Raw genomic sequence first — 24,124 nt, 5'->3', positions numbered from 1 at the left:
GGCAGTAGCTGGGTTTTCAGGTAGCCGGCTGCAGGTTGACTCAGCCTTCTATCCTTCCGAGGTCGGTAAAATGAGTACCCAGTTTGCTGGGGGGAAAGTGTAGATGACTGGGGAAGGCAATGGCAAACCACCCCGTAAAAAGTCTGCCGTGAAAACGTTGTGAAAGCAACATCACCCCAGAGTTGAAAATGACTGGTGCTTGCACAGGGGACCTTTCCTTTCCCTTATAGATGAAAGACCAGTCTGTCCTCCCTGGGTCACATTCCTGCATTTGGCTTTGCTGGGTCATTAAACTATCAAGGGAGAACAGCAAGAATGAAGAATCACACACTTTAAAGAAAATGATAGAAAGATATTGTGGGTGCTATTCTTGTTCATAGTCCCCTAGCAGGTGTAGCGTAGTAGTTGTAGGATTCCTACACTCCTTGCAGATGTAGGAATGGCAGGTAGCTATGCAGATGGTTTGGACTGATGCAACTGTCTTCAACCCCATGCAGCCCTCTACTCCAAGTAAAATTTCTGTCTCAGAGCTGTTCATCATTGATGTGATCACATATTATGTGCGTCTGGGTTTGCATCCAATCTATTTCCAAGTATATACAGTGAAGGTGAGTCTGCCTGTCATTTAAGCGTTTTGTTGTTTGCTATCCAGTTGAACAAAACACTACATTTCTGTTCTCTGCAAACAGACTTGGATCCTGTAGAACATCCACATAAGGATATGGATGGATATGATTTTTTTCTGCCCATCATCAGTAGCCCCAGAAGTTTTATAAAAAGCTCATGCTGCAGGTGGAGGTTACAGGAACTGCATAGACAAATCTCATACTGCCCAAGGTGCTGCATTAAAGAAAAGGAACCAGATTAGCACTGCTTCTGTTTCACTGAAATTTCCACTGATGGAAGAGAGAGGAGAGGGTGATTTCCTTTGCTTCTATCCCTCCTTACAGCAGCCTGCTGGGTTGTGTGGCTTTGTGTCTGAGTCTATGAAAGTCCCCCATATTCCAGCATCAGCGTTTTGGAAATCTCAGGGGGCTTCTGAGGGAAGGGAGGTAGGAAAGGACTTCTTATCTATGCACTGGATAGGATCCAAGCCTTCCTATCATGCCACGAGGAATGGTGCCCAGTATGCTTCTTTTTTGCCTTACAGCTTTTCTTCAAGAATGAAGGTTTGGAACCAGCTGAGGACATCTTCCTCATTGAACTGCATGTAGCCCTGGAAGAATTTGACCCCTCCGGAGATCTGTCTTATTCCAAGGGTACCCAGCTCTTTTCAGCATTTTATACAACAGTTTTCAGCTGTAATGGCTGGAAAGCAATTCACATCAACAATAATTCATCCATCAATTCAATCAACAATTATACAACCATAGAAGGGAGAACAGCAGATAAAAATGATAAGCTGAGATTTAGCATATTCCTCAGACATACAGGCAACCTGGTCTCCATCACTCAGGCTATACCTCAGGTCAGCAGCTTAATTGGCCATTGGGGGATACAGCCAAGTGTGTCGTCCATCACAGAACTCACTGGTTCTATCATATATCCATAAGTATGTAAAAGTATCCACTGCATAGTGTTCTTACTTGAACTGCACAGAGTACCCTTTGTTAGGAAAACAAAAACACCTAGGGGGAAAAGCCTGTGTTTCAATTTTCACCTCTCACAATTTTAACTGGAAAATTCAAGTGCTGCTATCCAATTCACTGCAATCTTCTTTTCCAGACTATCTGCTGATGAAGAAGAAACCTACTGTAGAGGTTCCTGGTGCAGATATTACACTAATGTATAAAAAGGTGAGAATTAGAAGTTTTACAAAGACTGAGCTGCTGCTTCTTCTTCTGAGGTAGGAAAGGACTTATAAGAAAAAGATGAAGATGATGATGATGATGAAAAGATGATGATGAAGATGGTGATGAAGATGGTGATGATATTGGATTTATACCCTGCTGTTCACTCTGAATCTCAGAGTGGCTTACAATCTCTTTTACCTTCCTCCCCCACAACAGACACCCTGTGAGGTAGGTGGGGCTGAGAGGGCTCTCACAGCAGCTGCCCTTTCAAGGACAACCTCTGCCAGAGCTATGGCTGACCCAAGGCCATTCCAGCAGCTGCAAGTGGAGGAGTGGGAAATCAAACCCAGTTCTCCCAGATAAGAGTCCGTGCATTTAACCACTACAACAGACTGGCTTTCACTACACCAAACTGAGTAATGCCTTGCTGAAATCACCAGCCACAAAGGATTTTTGGTTGCGCAGAATCTCATAATAAAATAATAATAATAAATTTTATTTATATCCCGCCCTCCCCGCCTAGGCAGGCTCAGGGCGGCTAACAACAGTTCAATAAAATTATACAATATAAGATAAATTAAAACAACAATTAAATTATACAGTAGTTTAAAAACAACAATCTAAAACCAGTTCCAGTTGTCTGGGTCGTTCCATAATTTAGACGGCGGTGATCTTCTTGATGTTATTCTGTATATTTATATTATGGCAGGGGTCACTAGATAAAATCGTTGGTGGATTAAACAGCCATCCTATCAATGGTCTACAAAGGCCTGCTTGAAAAGAGTGGTCTTACAGGCCCTGCGGAATTGGTCCAAATTCCGCAGGGCCCGTACCTCCTCCGGGAGTTGATCCCAAAGGCACGGGGCTATAACAGAGAAGGCCCGTGCCCGGGTACTCTGTAATTTTGCCTCCTTTGGCCCAGGGATAGTCAGCATGTTCTTCCCTGCTGACCTCAGTGCTCTCTCGGGCTCATATGGGGAGAGACGGTCCCTCAGGTAGGCAGGTCCTCGGCCATATAGGGCTTTAAAGGTGATAACCAGCACTTTGTATCGGACCCGGTATGTAACTGGCAGCCAGTGCAGTTCACGCAGCCCCGGCTGTATATGCTCCCATTTCGGGAGTCCTAATAACAGCCTGGCCGCTGCGTTCTGCACTAGCTGCAGCTTCCGGGTTCGACACAAAGGCAGCCCCATGTAGAGGGCATTACAGTAATCTAGTCTTGAGGTGACCGTCGCATGGATCACTGTTGCCAGGTCCCGGCGCTCCAGGAAAGGAGCCAACTGCCTTGCCCGCTTCAGGTGGAAAAATGCCGACTTGGCAGTGGTCGCTACCTGGGCCTCCATTGATAGTGAAGGCTCCAGTAGGACTCCCAGGCTCTTGACCCGGCCCGCCGCTTTCAGCGGCGCACCGTCAAAAACCGGGAGAGGTATTTCCCTTCCCAGAGCGCCGCGCCCCACGCAAAGGACCTCTGTCTTCGTCGGGTTCAGCCTCAACCCACTCAGCCTAAGCCAAGTTGCCACGGCCTGCAGTGCCCGGTCTAAATTCACTGGGACGCAGTCAGGCTGGCCATCCATTAGCAGATAAAGCTGGGTGTCATCCGCATATTGATGACAACCCAGTCCAAAACTCCGGGCAATCTGGGCAAGGGGGCGCATGTAGATGTTAAATAACATCGGGGAGAGAACTGCTCCCTGAGGCACCCCACAATCTAGTGTGCGCCTCCGGGAAAGCTCACCCCCGATTGCCACCCTTTGTCCCCGACCTTTGAGGAAGGAGGAAAGCCATTGTAAGGCCAGTCCCCTGACCCCTCAGGTAAAAACAAGGATGTCATTGGGCAAGAAATGAAAATTGTCATGGTGTTCTGGCAATATATTTCACCTATATTAATAATGAAGCTTTAAGTACTGTCATAACTTGTAATTTCCTTTCACTGCTAGCCCTTTAAGTCCTGATCCCTCACAGCTTTCTTTGTTTTCCACAGTCAACACAGTGTGGTAAAAAGGCTTAAATGTTCCAAATGATAAGAGTACTACAAAGACTATTAGCTTGACTTGTCTTTTATTGTTTTATCTCACAAGGCTGCGCTATCTTTTTTTGGGAGGTGCAACAGTGTGAGGGCTTCAAGTATCCTGGCCCCACTGATGGACCTCCTGATGGCCCCTGGGCTTTTTGGCCACGGTGTGACACAGAGTGTTGGACTGGATGGGCCATTGGCCTGATCCAACATGGCTTCTCTTATGCTCTTATGTTTTTCGGTTTCCCATCCGCTTACTGTGCTAACCAGTTATTACATGAAAGGCATAAAGTGTTAAGGTAAGAAATTAGAAACATTTAAAAATGTAGCATCAGTCATTGTATATGGCTGAAACAATAAACTGGCCTGGTCTGAATGTCAGAGCAACTTTTTATAATGACCCTATATCTAAAATCAAGTCATCTTAACCTGAACCATTATGTTACAATTACCAGGGATTCCTTATACAAAAGTTAAAGCCTTTGAATCCAGGGTTTGGACCTACCAGTATGTTCCTGTGGATGAAAGCATTTCCACTTGTAGAACTTGACTTTCTTACTTCCCCCCTCCCTCTAAAAACGAAACGCCCTGCCCCAGAAGCAGCATCTTGGGGGTATTTTGGGTGGCAGCTGGATGAGCGGGTAGGAAGAGGAGATGAGATGCACTCTGGCAGATGCAATCCTATTAACAAAAGTTTTATACTTTCACTCAGCGAACATCCTGCTGGTTTTATCTTTGACCCATCACACATGATGCCAGAATATGATCCAGAATTTTAGTATATAGTTAGAGTTGCCAAATCCAAATTTAGAAATACCGGGAGATTTGAGGGTGGAGCCTGAGAGAGTGGGGTTTGGGGCAGGGAGGGACATCAGTAAGGTATGATGCCCTACAATCCACCTTCCAATACTGAAAGCATTGTCTGGAAAGCATTAAATACTGAAAGTGTCTGAAAACATTGTCTGGAAACAACCCGATTTAATGTTTTTCTATTTTGCTGGTGTTGTGCTTCGCTTGACCTAGGAACATAAGAGAAGCCATGTTGGATCAGGCCAATGGCCCATCCAGTCCAACACTCTGTGTCACACAGTGGCTAAAAAAATTATATACACACACACTGTGGATAATAGCCACTGATGGACCTCTGCTCCATATTTTTATCTAACCCCCTCTTGAAGCTGGCTATTCTTGTAGCTGCTACCACCTCCTGTGGCAGTGAATTCCACATGTTAATCACCCTTTGGGTGAAGAAGTACCTCCTTTTATCCGTTCTAACCCAACTGCTCAGCAATTTCATCGAATGCCCACGAGTTCTTGTATTGTGAGAAAGGGAGAAAAGTACTTCTTTCTCTACCTTCTCCATCCCATGCATAATCTTGTAAACCACTATCATGTCATCCCGCAGTCAACGTTTCTCCAAGCTAAAGAGCCCCAAGCATTTTAACCTTTCTTCATAGGGAAAGTGTTCCAACCCTTTAATCATTCTAGTTGCCCTTTTCTGCACTTTTTCCAATGCTATAATATCCTTTTTGAGGTGCAGTGACCAGAATTGCACACAGTATTCCAAATGAGACCACACCATCGATTTATACAGGAACATTATGATACTGGCTGATTTGTTTTCAATTCCCTTCCTAATAATTCCCAGTATGGCGTTGGCCTTTTTTATTGCAATCACACACTGTCTTGACATTTTCAGTGAGTTATCTACCACGACCCCAAGATCTCTCTCTTGGTCAGTCTCTACCAGTTCACACCCCATCAACTTGTATTTGTAGCTGGGATTCTTGGCCCCAATGTGCATTACTTTGCACTTGGCCACATTGAACCTCATCTGCCACGTTGACGCCCACTCACCCAGCCTCAACAGATCCCTTTGGAGTGCCTCACAATCCTCTCTGGTCTCACAACCCTGAACAATTTAGTGTCATCTGCAAACTTGGCCACTTCACTGCTCACTCTCAACTCCAAATCCTTTATGAACAAGTTAAAGAGCATGGGACCCAGTACTGAGCCCTGCAGCACTCTACTGCTCACCGTCCTCCACTGCAAAGACTGCCCATTTATACTCTCTGCTTCCTATTAATTAGCCAGTTTTGGATCCACAAGAGGACCTGTCCTTTTACTCCATGACTCTCGAGATTACTAAGGAGCCTTTAATGAGGAACTTGATCAAAAGCTTTCTGGAAATCAAGGTAAACAATATCTATCGGGTCTCCTTTGTTCACATGTTTGTTCACCCCCTCAAAGAAATGTAACATGTTAGTGAGGCAAGATCTTCCCTTACAGAACCCATGCTGAGTCTTCCTCAATAACTCGTGTTCATCAATGTGCCTACTCATTCTGTCCTTGATAATGGTTTCTACCAACTTTCCCGGTATTGAAGTCAGACTGACTGGCCTGTAGTTTCCCGGATCTCCTCTGGAACCCTTTTTAAAGATGGGGGTGACATTTGCTACCTTCCAGTCCTCAGGAATGGAGGCAGATTTCAATGAAAGATTACATATTTTTGTCAGAAGATCCACAAGTTCAACTTTGAGTTCTTTCAGAAGTCTTGGATGTATGCCATCCAGACCTGGTGACTTATTAGTTTTTAATTCATCTATCAGTTGTAGGACCTCCTCTCTTGTCACCTCAATCTGACTCACGTCTTTCAACACCCCTTCCAATATAAGTGGTTCTGGAGCAGGCAAACACTTCTCATCTTCCACAGTGAAGACAGAGGCAAAAAATGCATTCAGCTTTTTAGCCATTTCCCTATCCTCCTTCAGTAATCCTTTGACCCCTTGGTCATCCAAGGGCCCCACTGCTTCCCTGCCTGGTTTCTTGCTTCTAATATATTTGTAGAAATTTTTATTGTTAGTCTTTATGTTTTTTGCAATATGTTCCTCCCTTTTTGCCTGCCTGATCACAGTCTTTCATTTGATTTGCCACAGCCCGTGTTCCCTTTTATTAATCTCACTTGGACTAGCTTTCCACCACTTAAAGGAGTCCTTCTTACCTTTTACAGCTTCCATTACTTTGTTTGTTAACCGTGCAGGCCTTCTCTTATACCTGTTTGTGCCTTTCCTAACTTGTGGTATATATTTTATCTGAGCTTCTAGGATTGTAGTTTTAAATAGCCTCCAAGCTTCCCCAAGGGTTTTGACTGTATTTACCTTTCCTTTCAGTTTCCTCTTCACATGCCTCCTCATCTCAGAGATTTTACCCCTTTTAAAGATAAACGTGGTTATGCTAGTCTTTTGGGGCAACTCTCTACTTATACAAATGGTGAAATCAATAATGTAATGGTCACTGCTCCTAAGCCGTGCGATCACTTTTACATCTCTCACCAAGTCTTGGGCATTACTTAGGACCAAATCCAGGATCGCCCCACCCCTGGTAGGTTCAGAGACCATCTGCTCCATAGCACACTTCTTTTATTTCTTAGTTGTATACTGAATTTTGTAATGGCTTTTGGCCCCATGCAATAAATCTGAATTTGAAACAAATCCAAAACATTATAAATGATACCCAGTGCTCATCCAGTTTATCTGAACATTGAACATTATTTCTCTGGGCTCTCTGATGATTTAGTTAATGCAGTATTTCACTCCATGGAACTATTCACCCTCCAAAGGAGATTTTAGTTTTTTCCACTTTGCTGCTATTGCCAATTTAACAGTGATATGTAAGCTCAGGATCAGTCGTGCACTAGAAAGGGCAAGTCTCCATTTTAAATAACCCAGCACTACAACTTTTGGATCCATAGTTATACTAAAACTCAGTGTTTCATAGACAAACTAAAAGGGTACATTTTTGAACATAATAAAAAAAGTTTTAAGGATCTGGCATGGATGAGCCACAATGCAAAAACTGATCCTTTGTATTTCTGTCAATAGTTGCTAACCTATGTACAGGGAGATACCACAGAAACAATCTTTTTTTTTTTGCAACATTTTGTTTAAACTCTTAGAAATACATGTAGATATTGCATAATCCCAAATCTAACTCAATTCTTATAAATTAGTATTGATTTTTAAGTGCCTGTCCCATTTTCCAGTGTAAGTTGAAGAAGCACTTTCTAGATTTTGTAACAAAAAATAAGCTTTAGCAATTAAACTACCAGGTAGTTGATCAGTGTTTAATAATAAGTTCAAAGACTTTGTTCTTAAAAAACTAGATTCCCTTAATAGTATGACTACCAATACTCACTTGGGGGGAGGAATCTGGAATAATGGTGGTCAACCCCCAAATTTTAAAACCATAATACCTGAGAATCTATTAATAACAGATTGTCCATTACATTCAAACTTTTCTTTTTGTTTCAAATCTTACAATCATCTAGATTCTGAATTGATGGTAATTACATTTGCTTAGCTTTGAAGAAATACAGCAGAGGTAGATCATAGAATCATAGAATCATAGAATAATACAGTTGGAAAGGACCCCTCCCCCAAGGGCCATCTAGTCCAACCCCCTGCATAATACAGGAAACTCACAAATACCTCCCCCTAAATTTTCAGAATCAGCATTGCTGTCAGATGGTCATCTAGCCATTGTTTAAAAACCTCCAAGGAAGGAGAGTCCACCACCTCCCAAGGAAGCCTGTTCTGAGGAACCACTCTAACTGTCAGGAAGTCCTTCTTAAATGTTGAGCAGGAAACTCAACTGATTTAATTTCAACCCATTGGTTCTGGTCCTACCTTCTGAGGCCACAGAAAACAATTCCATATGACAGCCCTTCAAGTACTTGAAGATGGTGATCATATCACCTCTCAGCTGCCTCCTCTCCAAGCTAAACATGCCCAGCTCCTTCATAGAGATTAGAGCAACTCCTTCAACCTTTCTTCATAGGACTTGTCTCCAGACCTCTCACCATCTTCATCATCCTCCTCTGGACATGTTCCAGCTTGTCTATATCCTTCTTAAAATGTGGTGCCCAAAACTGAACACAATACTCCAGGATAACTCTTAAATACCAGATAAAGCTTTTTAAATCTTAAAGGTGGTCATCAGTGGATTCTAATTTTAATGTGTTCCTACCTGTGATGAAGACTTAGCTCTTTGGCATTACCCAGGGTGCACCATGAGGAGGCAAGCTAGGGTTGCATCCAATTTGAAGATCCCAGGGAGGGCCTCAGAGAGTGATAGGGAGGGGAATGATCCTCCTTTCTCTGCAGCAACACATCAGCCGTCATTGTCCCACAAGAAGAAACTTAGTCTAGCTGTGGCTGCCCATCATCATTGGCCCACCCTCTCCCTGGGACTCCTATGGGTGTTGTCGATTGCTCTTGGGGGTAGGGGTGTGTATTCAGTTTGGCTGAACTGAATAAAACCCAAATAACAGCTGATTCAACTGTATTAGGCCCTGAATAGACCTAAACCACATTGCCCCCCCAGTCGGAAGAACGAGACAACACGGTATATGGGTGTAAAACAGGGCAACTTTATTGAACCAACAGCCTGGGGCAACCTAAACTAACCGGGCAGGCGAAGGGAACTCCAAAACCCTTCCCAAACCCGATGGGGCGAGCCACCCAGCCCCCAGCAGCAGCCTGGTAAACTAGCTGCTCCCAGGCCGGCATGGTCGGGTGTAACCTCCAAGTGGCGCAGCTGCCCTCCCAGGGACGGCTCGCTAAACGAGGTAACCCTGTAACGAGAAAGACAGCAGAGGGCCGTTTAAACCCAGCTGCCGTCCCTCCCTGCTACTTCCCTTAACAGGGAAAACCATGGGTGGTCACCAAAACGAACCTGCCTTAAAGTCCCGCCCATAAAGTTACCTAAAAATAAGCCCAACCTCAAAACAACAGTACAAGGTAGGCGAAAAACATCCCAGCTCAGGCCAATCAGATGGGATGAAAAAATTCCTACCTGGCCCCGAAAACAACGGCGACCGGAGAAGCCTGTACTATTGCAGGGAGGGAGGGTGGGCCGAAAATGGCCAGCGAAGTGCGTGGCCGGGGGCGTGGTTGGGCTAATAAGTCCAAACGACCACGCCCCCCATGCATCCCCGGATGAAGGGGCCGTTTGCCTCGCTCCATCCGGGGAGGCAAACTCGGCCCCCGCCCTAAAGCCGGCTGAAGCCGGCGCGGGCGGGAAAGGGCCGGATTCTCTAATGTTATTCGGGGGCTGGATATGGCTGGCCAAATACTGCTGAATACTGATTCAGCATTATTTGGCTGCATTATACCCCATGGACCATTGAAGTCAATGGCAAAATAGGGTATAATGAATGGTGGCTGGGGGACACAGGGTTTGAGGCAGAGGCCCCAAAATTGCAGGGTATCTGCAGGAGCCTCTCCCACACAGAAGCCCTATGTTTCAAAAATATTGGACCAGGTGGTCCAATTCTAGGATGCCCCAGCTCACCATTATTCCCTATGGGTCATTGAAATTAAAGGCAAAGTGGAGTAAAATGAATGGCAGCTGGGGGCAGGCAGTTTGAGGGAGAAGCTCCAAAATTACAGGACAGCATCAGGGGCCTCACCTCCACAGAACCCCCTCAGCCAAAGCCAACCAGCAATTGAGTCAAGTACGCAGCAGGACTCCTTAAATCTGTTCTCTGGCCATGCACAGAGAAGTTTTAAAAAAGAACGCTGCTCTATGATTGGATAGAGAACACTGTTTACTTGCAGTTCTATTGACAGTATTGCTTAGGGGGCTGATATAGCCCAGCCAGCAACAGCAGCAACAGCCTTACATAGCATGCCTCTCCACCTCCACCTCCACCTCCCTCCCTGATCCCAAGGAGGCTTTGGAAGAGGTGGGGAAAGGCAGAAAACAGCAGGAAAGGAAGTAAGTAGCTTCCCTTTAAACTTATTTCCTCCGTTCCAGCCATTCTACTGATTTGGCAGTATTCATGGCAGCTGTATTTTGCTCCTGAATACCACCACATAATCTGATTCAGCTGTATTCTGGGCCAAATACAGCTGAATCAGTGGCTATCTGAGGGTTTATTCAGTTCGGCCGAACCAAATGCATACCCCTACCCTTGCACCTGATCCGGAAGTTACAGCTAGTGCAAAATGCAGCAGTATGCCTGCTGTCTATGATGCCTCTGCGGACTCACATTCAGCTGGTTCTTTACAGACTTCACTGGTGCCAATAAAGTTCTGAATCCAGTTCAAGGTGTTGATTTTAATCTTCAAGGCCCTGAGCAGCCAGGGACCAACATACACGTGGGACTGCCTCTCCTTGTATGTCGCCCAGAGGGCCCTAAGATCAGCTGATGAATATTGACTAGAAATCCCTAGCCCAAAAGATGTCCATCTAACCTCAACTAGGGCCTGGCCTCAACCTGGTGGAATGAGCTCCCCATATCCAGACCCTGTTGCAGTTCTGCAGGGCCTGAAAAATGGAGCTATTTCACCAGGTCTTTAGTTGAGGCAGTGGACATCTCATAGGATCAGCCCCTCCTCAGATTTTCTCCAATTGCCTTCAACTGTCTGTTCAAACAGTTGGTTTGAATTATTACTGAGAACACCTAGTTGTTTAAGCATCTGATCAGACCCAAGGAAATCATGTCTATCATCTTAATGTTATTCAATGTTATTTAATAGTTTTTAAATCACTGTAATCTTAGATTTTTAGAAACCATTTCTTATATTGCATATTTTCTTGTCATGACTTTATGCTGTAACCCACTCTGAGCCTGCTTTGACAGGAAGGATGGGATAGAAATCACATAAAAATATAATACATAATAAAAGTCAAAGCAGCGGGACTGTCTCAAAGATTATATTATGGAGGATTTAGAAAAATAGCAATAAACCATCAAATGAGTGCTGTGTATTAGGGGCCTCTGGGCTGTGTGTGGCATATGGTTTCCATTAAAAACTGAGGCATTTCTCACTGTGAAATATAAATGTGGTCTTTCTGTCTAGGTTTTGCTTAGTAACCGTGAGAAAGAGGAGACATCTTCTTTGCGATCCACAGGCTTGGTTATGAAAGCCATCCCCTCAAATGAGACTGAAGGTAAAAACAGTGTGTGTGTGGGGGGGAGCAGATACCTGTATATGCTGAGGTTGCAGTATTTATTCAGCCACATAATTAACAACTTCTAGCTGTGAACTGGGACGCCACAGATGACCTCCACCCAGCTGCCCAATAATTTTTCTCTATTAGTACAATGCATGTACTTTTGCTGAGGCAGCTCCCATTACCTGGTTTCCTTCCTCAAGTAAGGGAGTGTAAAATAACAGCCTCAATGAAGGGTATAATCTTTCAGAAGTGAATAGGCTGAGATGTCTACTTCCATTCTGGAGATGGAATGATTCTATGAATCATAGAGTTGGAAGGGACCTCCAGGGTCATCTAGTCCAATCCCCTGCACAATGCAGGAAACTCACAAATACCTCCCCCTAAATCCACAGGATCTTCATTATTGTCAGATGACCATCTAGCCTCTGTTTAAAAACCTCCAAGGAAGGAGAGCCCACCACCTCCCGAGGAAGCCTGTTCCACTGAGGAACTGCTCTAATGGTCAGGAAGTTCTTCCTAAAGTTGAGCTGGAAACTCTTTTGATTTAATTTCAACCCAGTGGTTCTGGTCCTACTTTCTGGGGCCACAGAAAACAATTCTGTACCATCCTCTATATGACAGCCCTTCAAGTCCTTGAAGATGGTGATCATATCACCTCTCAGCCGTCTTCTCTCCAGGCTAAGCATGCCCAGCTCCTTCACAGAGATTAGAGCAACTCCTCCAATAACAGAGAAAGAAACAAGGCCCACAAAATGCCAGAAACCTTTTCATGGAAGGGATTGTTCTGCCTTCCTTTGCTGCACTCCTGACTTTGAAGGTTCAGATGGGCTGACCCAAAACCAAGAGCCAACATGATTTTTATTGTTGCAGACAAAAAAATCATACAGCATCTTTCCCCATCAAGTCACAGCTGAGTTATGGCAACCCTGTAAGGTTTTCAAGGCAAAAGACATTCAGAGGTAGTTTGCCATCGCCTGTCTCCCATTCAAATATCCAGGGCCAGCCTTGCTTAGCTTACGAGATCTGATGGGATCAGGCCAGCCTGGGCTATCCATGTCAGGGCATGCAGCACCTACTACATTATTTGTGTTAAGCTGAAAAGCTACTCTGGTCTGAGACAACAGGGTGTTTTGTGCTTCATGGTAAGTAGTCTAGATGATTAATATTACACACAACCCTTCCACTTCTAACTGGCAATCTTTAAGAAAATGTCAGCCAGAAGCACTTTACAGTAGGTGCTCATGGAACCCATAAATCTACATTCCGTGCAACACTTATGAGCACAACAGCACTACTGTCTGGAAGGGAGACAAATAGAAACACTTTTCCTAGCAATTTTGAGCTGTTGGAAAACCGAAACACTCATAAAAGACTTCATTGGAATTGGCATACTCAAAATTGGTATATTGGCTGCTTATCTTAACCATTTTCACTATATTTTATTGTATTCTTTTTTTCTTTTTTTCTGATGGCTAACTAGAATGTTGTTTACATATTAAATAGTAAATAGTTAGATGGGAAAAACTTCTGAGAAAGTAATGCCCTCTTTTTGACCCAGGCTTATATAATTGAGTGATTGACAGACATTCTCACATTTTGACATATTACTGTTCTATTGCTTTCGCATGATCATGCTACTCAGATCAAAGGTTTGCTCAATTTGTTAATTTTACTATTCTGTCATTGGATCTTAAATTTGTACCATTTTGCATTCTAAACCACTGCCTACCAGCCATATATAGCCCTGCTCTGTACCTGATGATTCCTCGTCTGATGAAGTGTGCTTGGAGCACACAAAAGCTTATGTTCTGAATAAAACTTTGTTGGTCTTAAAGGTGCACTTGACTCCTACTTTGTTTCATTGAGTGGCAGTTGGATAATGCTCAGCAAAACAACCTCTGTATAGTTACTGCCCAGTCCTGCATGTCTTCACTAGCATGGATGGCAATGAACCTTGGATGAGTGGAAGCCAATGAACCTGGGAGCACAACATTATTATACATCTTATTGAAGGGTGAATAGTGTACTGTGCTGAAGAGCGAATAGCATATTCTAGAGCTCCCTCTGGCTATGACTGATAACTGGGTCAGCAGTGCTTGTTCAGAGAACACTTCAGGTCTCTAATGCTGTTATTAGGCAGAGTAAGGAAGCATCCCTTGGCTGATGTCTCAGTGTCTCTCATAATTGTTCCATTGCAGATCTGATGCGCTTGAATGTCAGCACTTCTGAAATTGTAAAGACAGCCAACCTCTCAGGACGATCATATTCTGTAAGTGGCACTCTGACTGGCCAGACTTATTATCTTGGTGGTGCACATTAGAGTCTACAGGGAATGGCTGGGAGAATCCTAAACAATCTGTGGTAGAAAACGGGGGTGGGTGGGTGGGAATCACCATATATTGAATAATCTTAGTGAAACTTATCCCAGGGTATTTGGAATAAGCTATAGAGCATCTCTAAAAGTTTTTGAAAGCAAAAATTGGCAAACCCAGAGGGGGGGGGCAAGGGCTGTAGCTCAATGGTAGACTCCATCACAAGCTTCTCCAGTTATGAGGATCAGGTCCTAGGTGATATGAAAGACCTCTGCCTGAGATCCTAGACAGCTGCTTAGAGACTGAGAAGACAGTTCTGACCTTCATAGACTAATGATTTGATCCAATATAAGGCAGTTTCATGGAGTTTTCCAGAATCATAGAGTTTGGGGAGGGACGGTGGCTCAGTGGTAGAGCATCTGCTTGGGAAGCAGAAGGTCCCAGGCTCAATCCCCGGCATCTCCAACTAAAAAGGGTCCAGGAAAATAGGTGTGAAAAACCTCAGCTTGAGACCCTGGAGAGCTGCTGCCAGTCTGAGTAGACAATACTGGCTTTGATGGACCAAGGGTCTGATTCAGTATAAGGAAGCTTCATATGTCCATAAGAAAGGACCCTCAGGATCATCTAGTCCAACTTGCTGCACAATGCAAGAAATTCACAAATACCTCCCCCAAAATCCACAGGATCAGCATTGCTGTCAGATGGCCATCTAGCCTCTGTTTAAAAACCTCCAAGGAAGGAGAGCCCACCACCTCCCGAGGAAGCCTGTTCCACTGAGGAACCACTCTGTCAGGAAGTTCTTCTTAATGTTGAGCCGGAAACTCTTTTGATTTAATTTCAACCCATTGGTTCTGGTCCTACCTTCTGGGGCCACAGAAAACAATTCTGCACCATCATCTATATGACAGCTGTTCAAGTACTTGAAGATGCTGATCATATCACTCCTCAGCCGCCGCCTCTCTGTCAAGCAATGTACATCTTTCGTTTAATAATATAATGCTAATTGAATGTATCTGTTAAGCTCCATGAATGTCACTAACCAGAGGTCAAGCTGGGCACATCAAAGCTGGAAATATTTAGGGGGTAGTTAGCACCTCTTTTGCCTCTCTCGCTTTTACTAACAAATGCAGGAATGCTCTTTGAAGATAAGCGCCTCCAGGGACAGGTTCCCAGGCCTGATCCCAGGGAAGGAAACCATAGAAGATAAGGGATGGCCATGTGAAGATTCAGACGTGAATACAGCATTGTTTAGAGAATGTAGCTTTGTTTAGAAAACCTTTGATGTGCCACCTTTAAGTATGCCTTTCACTGTTACTATGTATCAGTTCCAATCCTCAGCTCAATCTTGGATTATCATTAAATCATACTTTGTTTCAAATCAAGGACTGATTTCTTTGAGATCTAATTGCTTGACACGCTCCAGGCTAAACAACCCCAACTCCTTCAACCTTTCCTCATAGGACTTGGTCTCCAGACCCCTCACCATCTTCGTCGCCCTCCTCTGGACCCATTCCAGCTTGTCTATATCCTTCTTAAAATGTGGTGCCCAAAACTGAACACAATACTCCAGATGAGGTTTTACCAAAGCAGAGTAAATCGATAGCATCATTTCTTGTGATCTGGACACTATATTTCTGTTGATACAGCCAAAAATTACATTTGCCATTTTAGCCACCACATCACACTGTTGACTCATGTTCAGCATATGGTCCACTAAGACCCCTAGATCCTTTTTGCACAGACTACTGCCAAGACAAGTCTCCCCCATCCTATAACTATGCATTGGATTTTTCTTACCTAAACGCCCAGTTTTCCAGCCTGTCAATGTCATCCTGTATCCTGTTTCTGTCTTCTACTATACTTGCAACCCCTCACAATTTAGTATCATCTGCAAATTTAATAAGCATTCCCTCTTTTCCAGGCTGTCACTCATTTGTTATGAGGGATGGATCTGACATAAATGAGACCTTGTCAGGCCAGGCCATGTGCATTCCTATTTAAGATTAGATAGCAGAGATATAAACTTTACAAAAGGAAACAGACAAACACAATTAAATATATTTTTTTTTTAAAAAAACCCTTAAAACGTTAGCACTTGTTGGTCTTAAAGGTGCTTTCTTTGTATCTCTCCCATGGGATCCAGGGAACTGGGCAAAGGAAGCTCTGGCTCTTTTCTTCCTTCTCCAGGGAACCAGGAGGAGGAGGGCTTCAGTCAGTAGAAGGAAGAGAGCCTTGGCTCAGTGCTCTGCTGTGCAATGGAGAAAGACTGGAAAAACAAGCTCTGCCTTCCCCCATCCTCCCCAATGGAGGAGCCTCAGTTGATGGAGAAAATAGAAGTTTTGCTCTGTAACTCCTGTGTGATTGAGCAAGCCTTGCAAAGCAAGCTGTTATGCAGAAGGAAGCAAGAGATAGGGAGAAGGAAGCAGAGGACAGCCAGTTGTTTGGGGGCCTGGTAGGAGCCCTCCAGGAGTCTGATTCGGCCCCATCCTGCATGTTTGACACCCCTGCTCTATTCCTTCATTCAAATCATTTATAAAGATGTTGAACAAAACGGGTCCCAGGAGAGATCCTTGAAGCACTCCACTTGTCACTCCTCTCCAAGAGGATGAGGAACCATTCACAAGCACTCTTTGGGTGTAATCTGTCAACCAGTTACAGATCCACCTAACAGTAATGTCACATTCTCAGGGTGCAGGCAGGCAGAAGTCCAAAGCCAGTCCAAGGTCAAAGTCCAGGAAGTCAAGCAGGAGCCAAGTTACCAATGCAGAATCACAAACCGGAATCAGAAGTCAGTGTCCAAAAACCAAAAGATCAGGGTGTCAAGAAAATCAAGCTGGTCAGGATCAGAAAGGAGTGTGCATGCATGCCAAATAGACTTGTTGCTTCTGCAAGGTTATCAGGTCCTGGGTGGGAGCTATATGGGAGTCTCAATCAGCCTACTCCCTGGGTGGCAATGACTCTGCTAGAACTCAGGGCTGAGAGATCCGAAGCATCGGCGTGCCTCATGTCTTCGCTCTGAAAGTTCTTTCCGGAGCCTGCTTCAAACTCTTGAGATGGGAGGAGGAGAGCTTGGAGGAGACTGATCGTCAACACCTGACACTGGTGCCTGGAGAGTGATTGATGGGCCAGCTGCTGTTCGTTCAGCTGAGGAACTGGCTGGCAACTCTTCCAGGTCTGTTAACCCTTCCAGCTCCTCCTCATCAGGGCTCATGACACTATCCCCCCCACAGATTGGCCAGGCCGGTCAGGGTAGGCCATGTGGAACTGCTGCACAAGGTCAGGGGTGTGTAGGTTGTCCGTGGGTTTCCATGAACGATCCTCGGAGCCATAGCCTTCCCAGTCCACGAGGTACTTGAGGTCCCCGCGGTGGATTCGGGAGTCCAGGAGCTGGTGGACCTCATATTCCTTCTCATCATCGACCAGGACAGGAAGAGGCAGCACTGGAGGTGGCGGTCGGATGGGATCCAATGGTGTAGCAGGAACAAAAAGGGACCGGTGGAAGACCGGGTGGCTGTGGAGGGTGGCCAGCAGTTGTAGCTGGAAAGCAGCAAGGTTGATTTGGTCCGTGATCAGGTAAGGCCCCGCAAAGCGAGGGTCCAGCTTGCGAGACCGGTAACGGGTGGAGAGATGCAGGTAACGGGTGGAGAGCCAGACGTGGTCACCAGGCTTCAGTAGGGGCTCCAGCCTGTTGGAGCTGCTCTCGGAGCAAGTCCTGGAGAGCCCAGAGTTCCTGCAGGTGCGCATCAGCAGCAGGGACTGCTGTGGGGGGCAGGACTGTGTGGAAGAAGTGAGGATGGTACCCATAGGTGGCAGCAAATGGGGTCTGTTGCATGGACGCATGGACGGCGTTGTTGTAGGCAAACTCAGCCAGGGGTAGCAAGGCGGCCCAGTCATCCTGGTGGTAGCTGATGTAACAACGCATGTATTGTTCCAGTGTGGCGTTGGTGCATTCGATCTGCCGATCCGTTTGGGGATGGTACGCTGAGGACAAATGCACCTGGGTGCCTAAGCTGGAGTGCAGGGCTTGCCAGAATTGGGAGGTGAACTGGGGGCCTCGGTCTGAGATCAAGCATACTGGGAGCCCATGCAGGTGAAAGACGTGCTGGAGGTAGAGCTGGGCTGTTTCAAGAGTCAGGGGCGGCTTGGGACATGGAACAAAGTGAGCCATTTTGGTGAAGAGGTCCACCATCACCAGGATGCAAGTGTGCACCTTGGTCCTGGGGAGCTTGGTGATAAAGTCTAGGGAGACGGTGTCCCAGGGTTCTGCAGGCATGGGTAGGGGATGCAAAAGTCCTGGGAACTTGGCAGGTACATCCTTGGCCTGCCAGGAGACCTCACAGGAACTGACATAGTGGGCCACGTTAGCATGGACGTGAGGCCACCAGAACTCCTATGTGAGCAGGTGCAGGGTCTTGTGTTGACTGAATTGCCCTGCAGGAGGGGAGTCGTGGGTCAGGCGGAGCACTCTGCGGGCGTCAGCTGCCATGAGTAGTATGCGGAAGGTTATAGCGGCTGGGAGGGGTCCTCCCACTGGGATAGCACTGTGCCAAGGGCCACGCTGGAGGTGTCGGTCTCTACTGTGAACGGCAGCTGCGGGTCTGGGTAACGCAGGAGCGGCTCAGTGGTGAAGCAGGTTTTCAGGGTGGTGAAAGCATGGTCTGCCTCCGGAGTCCAGTGAAATGGCTCTTTGGGCCAGAGGAACTGGGTCAGAGGCATGGTTAAGTAGGCATAGGCAGGGATGAACTGGTGGTAATAATTGGAAAAGCCAAGGAACCGCTGTACGTCCTTGCAGTTCCGCGGTGTCTGCCAGGTCAGGACCGCCTTGACTTTGTTCGGATCCATCCGAGTCCCATGCGATGAGACGATGTGGCCAAGGAACTCAACTGCTGTTAAGTCGAAGGCACACTTCTGTAGCTTGGCGTAGAGACCATGCTCGCGCAGGCGTTGCAGGACCTGGCGGACATGCCCTGCATGCTGAGCAGAGCTTTGGGAATAAATTAAAATGTCATCTAAATAAATTATCACAAAGCGATCGAGCAGGAAGATGTTCATCAGCCTTTGAAAGATGGCAGGGGCGTTAGTCAGGCCAAAGGGCATCATGAGATACGAGATACTTGTACTGGCCATAGTGGGTCTTATAAGCCGTCTTCCATTCGTCTCCTGCGTGGATCCGCACCAAGTTGTACATGCCCCGGAGGTCCAGCTTGGTATAGACCTGGGCCCACTTAAGGCGATCCAGTAGTTCTGGGATCAGTAGCAAAGGGTAGCAGTCCCGGACGGTGATTTTGTTCAGGGCCCGGTAGTCATTGCAGGGCCGGAGCTCGCTGCCTTTCTTCTTGACATGGATGGCTGGATAAAACCCCTTTCTAGGTTTTTGGCAAGGAAATCCCGCAGGGCTGCTAGCTCCGGTTCGGACAAGGAGTGCCCCTGGTACCAAATTGATGGCACAGTCATAAGGCCAGTGCAGGGGGAGCTGGTTGGCCCCCTTTTCCTCAAAGACATTGGCAAAGTCTGTGTAGGCTGGGGGAAATAGACGACCAGCAGCTGAAGTGGTGGCGGCCAGGGTGGCCGACCGGGCCTGGTGAGGTCCTTGAAGCTCAGCTTTCCCTGTGCCTAGTCCACGAGAGGGTTGTGCTTTACAAGCCAGGAGAGTCCCAGAATGAGGGGAAAGTGAGGCATGCGAGCAACATCGAATTGTACTTGCTCATGATGGTGTTGGATCTGGAGTGCGACCAGGTGGGTCTCCTGGGTCACCGGACCCGAGCAGAGGAGGCACCCGTTAGTGGCTTCGACCAGGGTCGGGGTGTCTTTGTCCTGCACCAGGACCTGGTGTTGCTTCACAAAGGCCATGTCAACAAAGCAGCAGGCGGCCTCAGAGTCAACCATGGTGTAGATGAACAGCCAGCACCTATCCGGCAAGCCGAGTGTGACTGGTACGAGGAATGGGCCCTGGCCGGTAATGTAGGGTCCAGGGTACCCGGCTAGGTGCCCCAAGTTGGGGGGTCCACTCAGACTTGGGGCTGGTCTTTTACTGGCGGCAGTGGCATGGTACTGGGCTGGGTGCACTTGGCAGGGCAGCCGGAGGAGAAGTGCCCCACCTCAGGCAGAGATTCTGTGAGCGGTGCCATGTTTTTTCCTTGGGGATGAGCCGTGCAGCCCCAAGTTGCATGGGCTCGGAGTCATCAGTCTCGGGACTGGTGTGCATCGGAGTTGTCACCGTCACTAGGCGGCAGGGCAGCTGAGAGGGATGGGTGCTGCTTCGCGCTTGGCGGCGGCTTTCCAGGTGACCATCAATGTGGAGGCATAGCGTGATTAGGCCTTGCAGTGTGGCCGGTCAGTCTACTCATGCCAGCTCATCAAGGACTTCATCAGCCAGCCCCTCCGTATACTGGTCCATGAGGGCCGCCTCATTCCAGGCCAGGTCTTGGGCCAGAAGCTTGAACTCGGTGAAGTACTGGGAAACTGAGTCCTTACCCTGCTTCAGGGTCCGGATCTTCCGATTGGCGGTGGCTGCCTGCTGGGGGTTAGCAAAGGCTACTGCCATATGATTCAGAAAGCCCTGGTAGTCAGTCAGGGACTAGAAGCAAGGGGGTAGCCCATTTAGCTGCCTGCCTCTTTAAGAGGCTGACAATGAAGCATACCTTGGTCTTTACATTGGGGAAGTCTCTGGCACATAATTCAATATACAGTTTGCACTGTGCCAGGAATGTGGGAAACTTATCTGCGGGAAGCACCGGGCACTTGGGTGGGGCAGTGACAGTGGCTTGCTGCTGCTGTTGCAGGTGAGCCACCATTTGAGTGAGGTGCTGTACCTGAGTGAGCAAGGCTGCAAGCTGCCCAGAGCCTCTGCTTGCCTCCTCATCCATCTTGTGGAGCGAGTGTGTGTGGTGGAAGCAATCTGTCACGTTCTCAGAGTGCAGGCAGGCAAGAGTCCAAAGCCAGTCCAGGAAGTCAAGCAGGAGCCAAGTCACCAATGCAGAATCACAAACTGGAATCAGAAGTCAATGTCCAAAAGCCAAAAGGTCAGGGTGCCAAGAAAATCAAGCAGGTCAGGATCAGGAAGGAGCGTGGATGCAAGCCAGAGAATAGACTTGTTGCTTTCACAAGGTTATCAGGTCCTGGGTGGGAGCTATATCGGAGTCTCAATCAGTCTGCTCCCTGGGTGGCAGTGACTCTGCTAGAACTCAGGGCTGAGAGATCCAAAGCATCGGCGTGCCTCATGTCTTCACTCTGAAAGTTCTTTCCGGAGCCTGCTTCGAACTCTTGAGATGGGAGGAGGAGAGCTTGGAGGAGATTGATTGTCAACAGCTAACAATGGTGCTTGGAGACTGATTGATGGGCCAGCTGCTGTTTGTTCAGCTGAGGAACTGGCTGGCAACTCTTCCAGGTCTGTTAACTCTTCCAGCTCCTCCTCATCAGGGCTCATGACAGGTAGCAGGATCCAAACCACATTTTATCAACTCGTCAACAAGGATGCTGTGGAACCGTATCAAAAGCCTTAGTGAAATCAAGATAAACAATGTTTACAGCATTCTAATCCAGCAAGGTAGTCAGTTTCTCAAAAAAAGAGATCAGGTTAGTCTGACATGATTTGTTCTTGAGAAACCCATGCTGGCTCTGAGTAATCACAGCCATCCTTTCTAAATGTTCTAGGACTGACTGTTTGATGATTTGTTCTAAAACTTGCTCTCCAGACCCCTCACCATCTTCATCACCCTCCTCTGGACCCGTTCCAGCTTGTCTGTATCCTGACTGACTGATGATTTGTTCTAAAGCTTTTCCAGGTATAGACGTCAAGCTGACAGGTCGGTAGTTGTGCAGATCCTCCTTTTTCCCCTTCTTGAAGATGGGGACAACATTTGCCCACCTCCAATCTTACAGCACCTCTCCTGTTCTCATCTGTTCTTGTTTAAAAGAACAATCTTTGGATTTTATATAAAAACTGCAATTGATTCTCCATCCTGTTGACCAAACCTGTTCTTCTTATTGTTAGATTTAATTAGCTAATCAGATAAGTCTCAATGTGGATAATTTTTATTCCAAAGTTTTATAATAAAGGCACCTTTGCAGAGCTGACTTGCTCCTTCATTTACCTATTGTTGATGCTTTAGTCTAGCAAATTTATTTTGCTAATGCAGTTTATTTAAAATAGGTTAAGTAAATTATGACACACTACTTAGAAAAGCAGTAAAATAAACATCCCAAAGCCTTCATACAAATATCTCTAATTTGCATATACTATAAACCTAATTTGGATTTGGTCTTGGCTGAGAAAAGTTCAACTTTTTAATGCAAATTCTTGTTTCACATTTATAACAGTTAGTTACAAAGAAGATCCGAACACGCAACATCAAAATACAAAGCACAGAACACAGGTCCTTCACTGTGTGCCTGGACAAGGACTCCAGAAGAGTCTACAAGAATGTGATTGGGTAAGGTCACTTAAGAAGCTGTTTATTATTAACTTTCCTATCAGATTTCCCTTCCCGCATTCAAATCTCAAACTGTGGCTTGATTCTGGTGGGGAAGAAACAAGCTCCAATTTGTACAGGCATCTGCTTAGGATTGCCAGTTTCCAGGTGGTGTCAGGAGATCTTCCAGAATTACAGCTGGTCTTCAGGCTATAGAGATCAGTTCCCCTGGAGAAAATGGCTATTTTAGATGGTGGACTCTATGGCATTATACCCCACTGAGGTCCCTCCTTGCCCCAAAACCTGCGCTCCCCAGCTTCCACCCACAAAATCTCCAGGAATCTGCTTTTCAACTGCTGCCAACTGATTTTTGTTTACTGCAGATCAGTGGTGCTTGTTCAGAATATATTAGATAGCTTTGCTACATTGTATGAGATACGGTCTGCTGTTTCTGAATTTCAAACTCCCCCAGAGTCTCCCATAAAGCAGCTCCTCCCCCCCCCCCAAAAAAACCCCTGAGTATTTAAATGTCACAGATTTTATGTACATTTTGTATATTGGCTAACAGACAATTCTTTCTTTTATTGCAGCATTGAAGTTTCCCCTTGTCTGGAACCTAGCTACTGCTTAGAAAAGACAAGAGCCAGACTGACTAGCTTGCCAGGAGATGCAGATGTTGGACTGTCCAAATACTTGCCCAAGTCTTTGTTACTACCCATTAATACTTTTGCAAGCATAATTCAGTGAAGAAGCTGACAATCACAACTATTCAAATATTTTGCAGGGGCACTGAATGCATTGAACAGAAAGGTTCCAAGGGAAAGGCAAACAAGTCTGCTGTAGAAACAGCCTGGTCCAATTTGGAGAATGTGGGAGGTCAGATAATAAACTGGGGAAGAGATGCAAGAAGAAGCAATAAGGCGTGAGACTGTCAACCTTCTTCCAGTGTGCTCTGCATAATATGCCCAGGATTGTTGTAAGGATAATTTACTTGAGTTTTTTCTTATACCATAAAGGAGAGGAGGACAATAGTTTTAGTTTTACCTTTCACATAGTGGATTGAAATTATGGTAAACAAATGCTACAGTAAATAATTTTTCCTTCAAATACTTTCTCAGGGTTTCAAGTTAAGATTGTAGTTCTGTGGAATCAGGCCCTGTTCAATCATGTTAGAGATAGGAATGCTATTCTGTAGAACTGCCAAATGTTGATAATGGTCACCAAATTAAAGATTTAGAATTCACACCACAGATTCAAGTATTTTGTTAGAATGCTATTGAGATAGGGTTGTATATACATATCCATGAATTCCCATCACATTCAACCTGTCAAGGAAATACAAAATATACCTGGAAACCAGACAACCTGGGATACTTGGAAACTGTGTTATATATAGCTGTGGGAAACTGCACAAAATGGCAGGTATCACAGGCAGGACAAAATCTCAGACAGAACCAGCATTTTCCCATGATAACTAGAATATATGTGTTTTATAGGGAGTTTTGACTACGAAATCAATCAGACATGGATGAGCGGCTTCCAACACAGGTGGCATAGACGGAAGGAGCTTATGGCTGACTATGCCATGATGTGTCAGGCCTCTCCATAATGCACTGCTGCTTTTCCTGCTGC

At 46.0% G+C, this 24,124-nt stretch overlaps 1 protein-coding gene across 1 annotated transcript in view; it reads left to right on the top strand.

Annotated features, from left to right (window-relative positions):
* PIK3R6 (phosphoinositide-3-kinase regulatory subunit 6) overlaps positions 1 to 23,735 on the top strand; it is a 194,271-nt gene extending 170,536 nt beyond the window's left edge. The window contains exons 13-19 of the mRNA XM_060253049.1: positions 498 to 608; positions 1,151 to 1,259; positions 1,726 to 1,796; positions 11,673 to 11,763; positions 13,968 to 14,038; positions 22,401 to 22,513; positions 23,083 to 23,735. Of these exons, the coding sequence (XP_060109032.1) occupies positions 498 to 608; positions 1,151 to 1,259; positions 1,726 to 1,796; positions 11,673 to 11,763; positions 13,968 to 14,038; positions 22,401 to 22,513; positions 23,083 to 23,239 (723 nt within the window). The 3' untranslated portion in view covers positions 23,240 to 23,735. The remainder of the gene's footprint in view (positions 1 to 497; positions 609 to 1,150; positions 1,260 to 1,725; positions 1,797 to 11,672; positions 11,764 to 13,967; positions 14,039 to 22,400; positions 22,514 to 23,082) is intronic.
* Positions 23,736 to 24,124: the final 389 nt, after the last annotated feature.

This window comes from Heteronotia binoei, chromosome 13 (genome assembly GCF_032191835.1).
Source record: "Heteronotia binoei isolate CCM8104 ecotype False Entrance Well chromosome 13, APGP_CSIRO_Hbin_v1, whole genome shotgun sequence".
NCBI classification, from domain to species: Eukaryota; Metazoa; Chordata; class Lepidosauria; order Squamata; family Gekkonidae; genus Heteronotia; species Heteronotia binoei.
The sequence above is the reverse complement of the archived record's forward strand: the minus strand, read 5'-3'. Positions and strand labels throughout refer to the sequence as shown.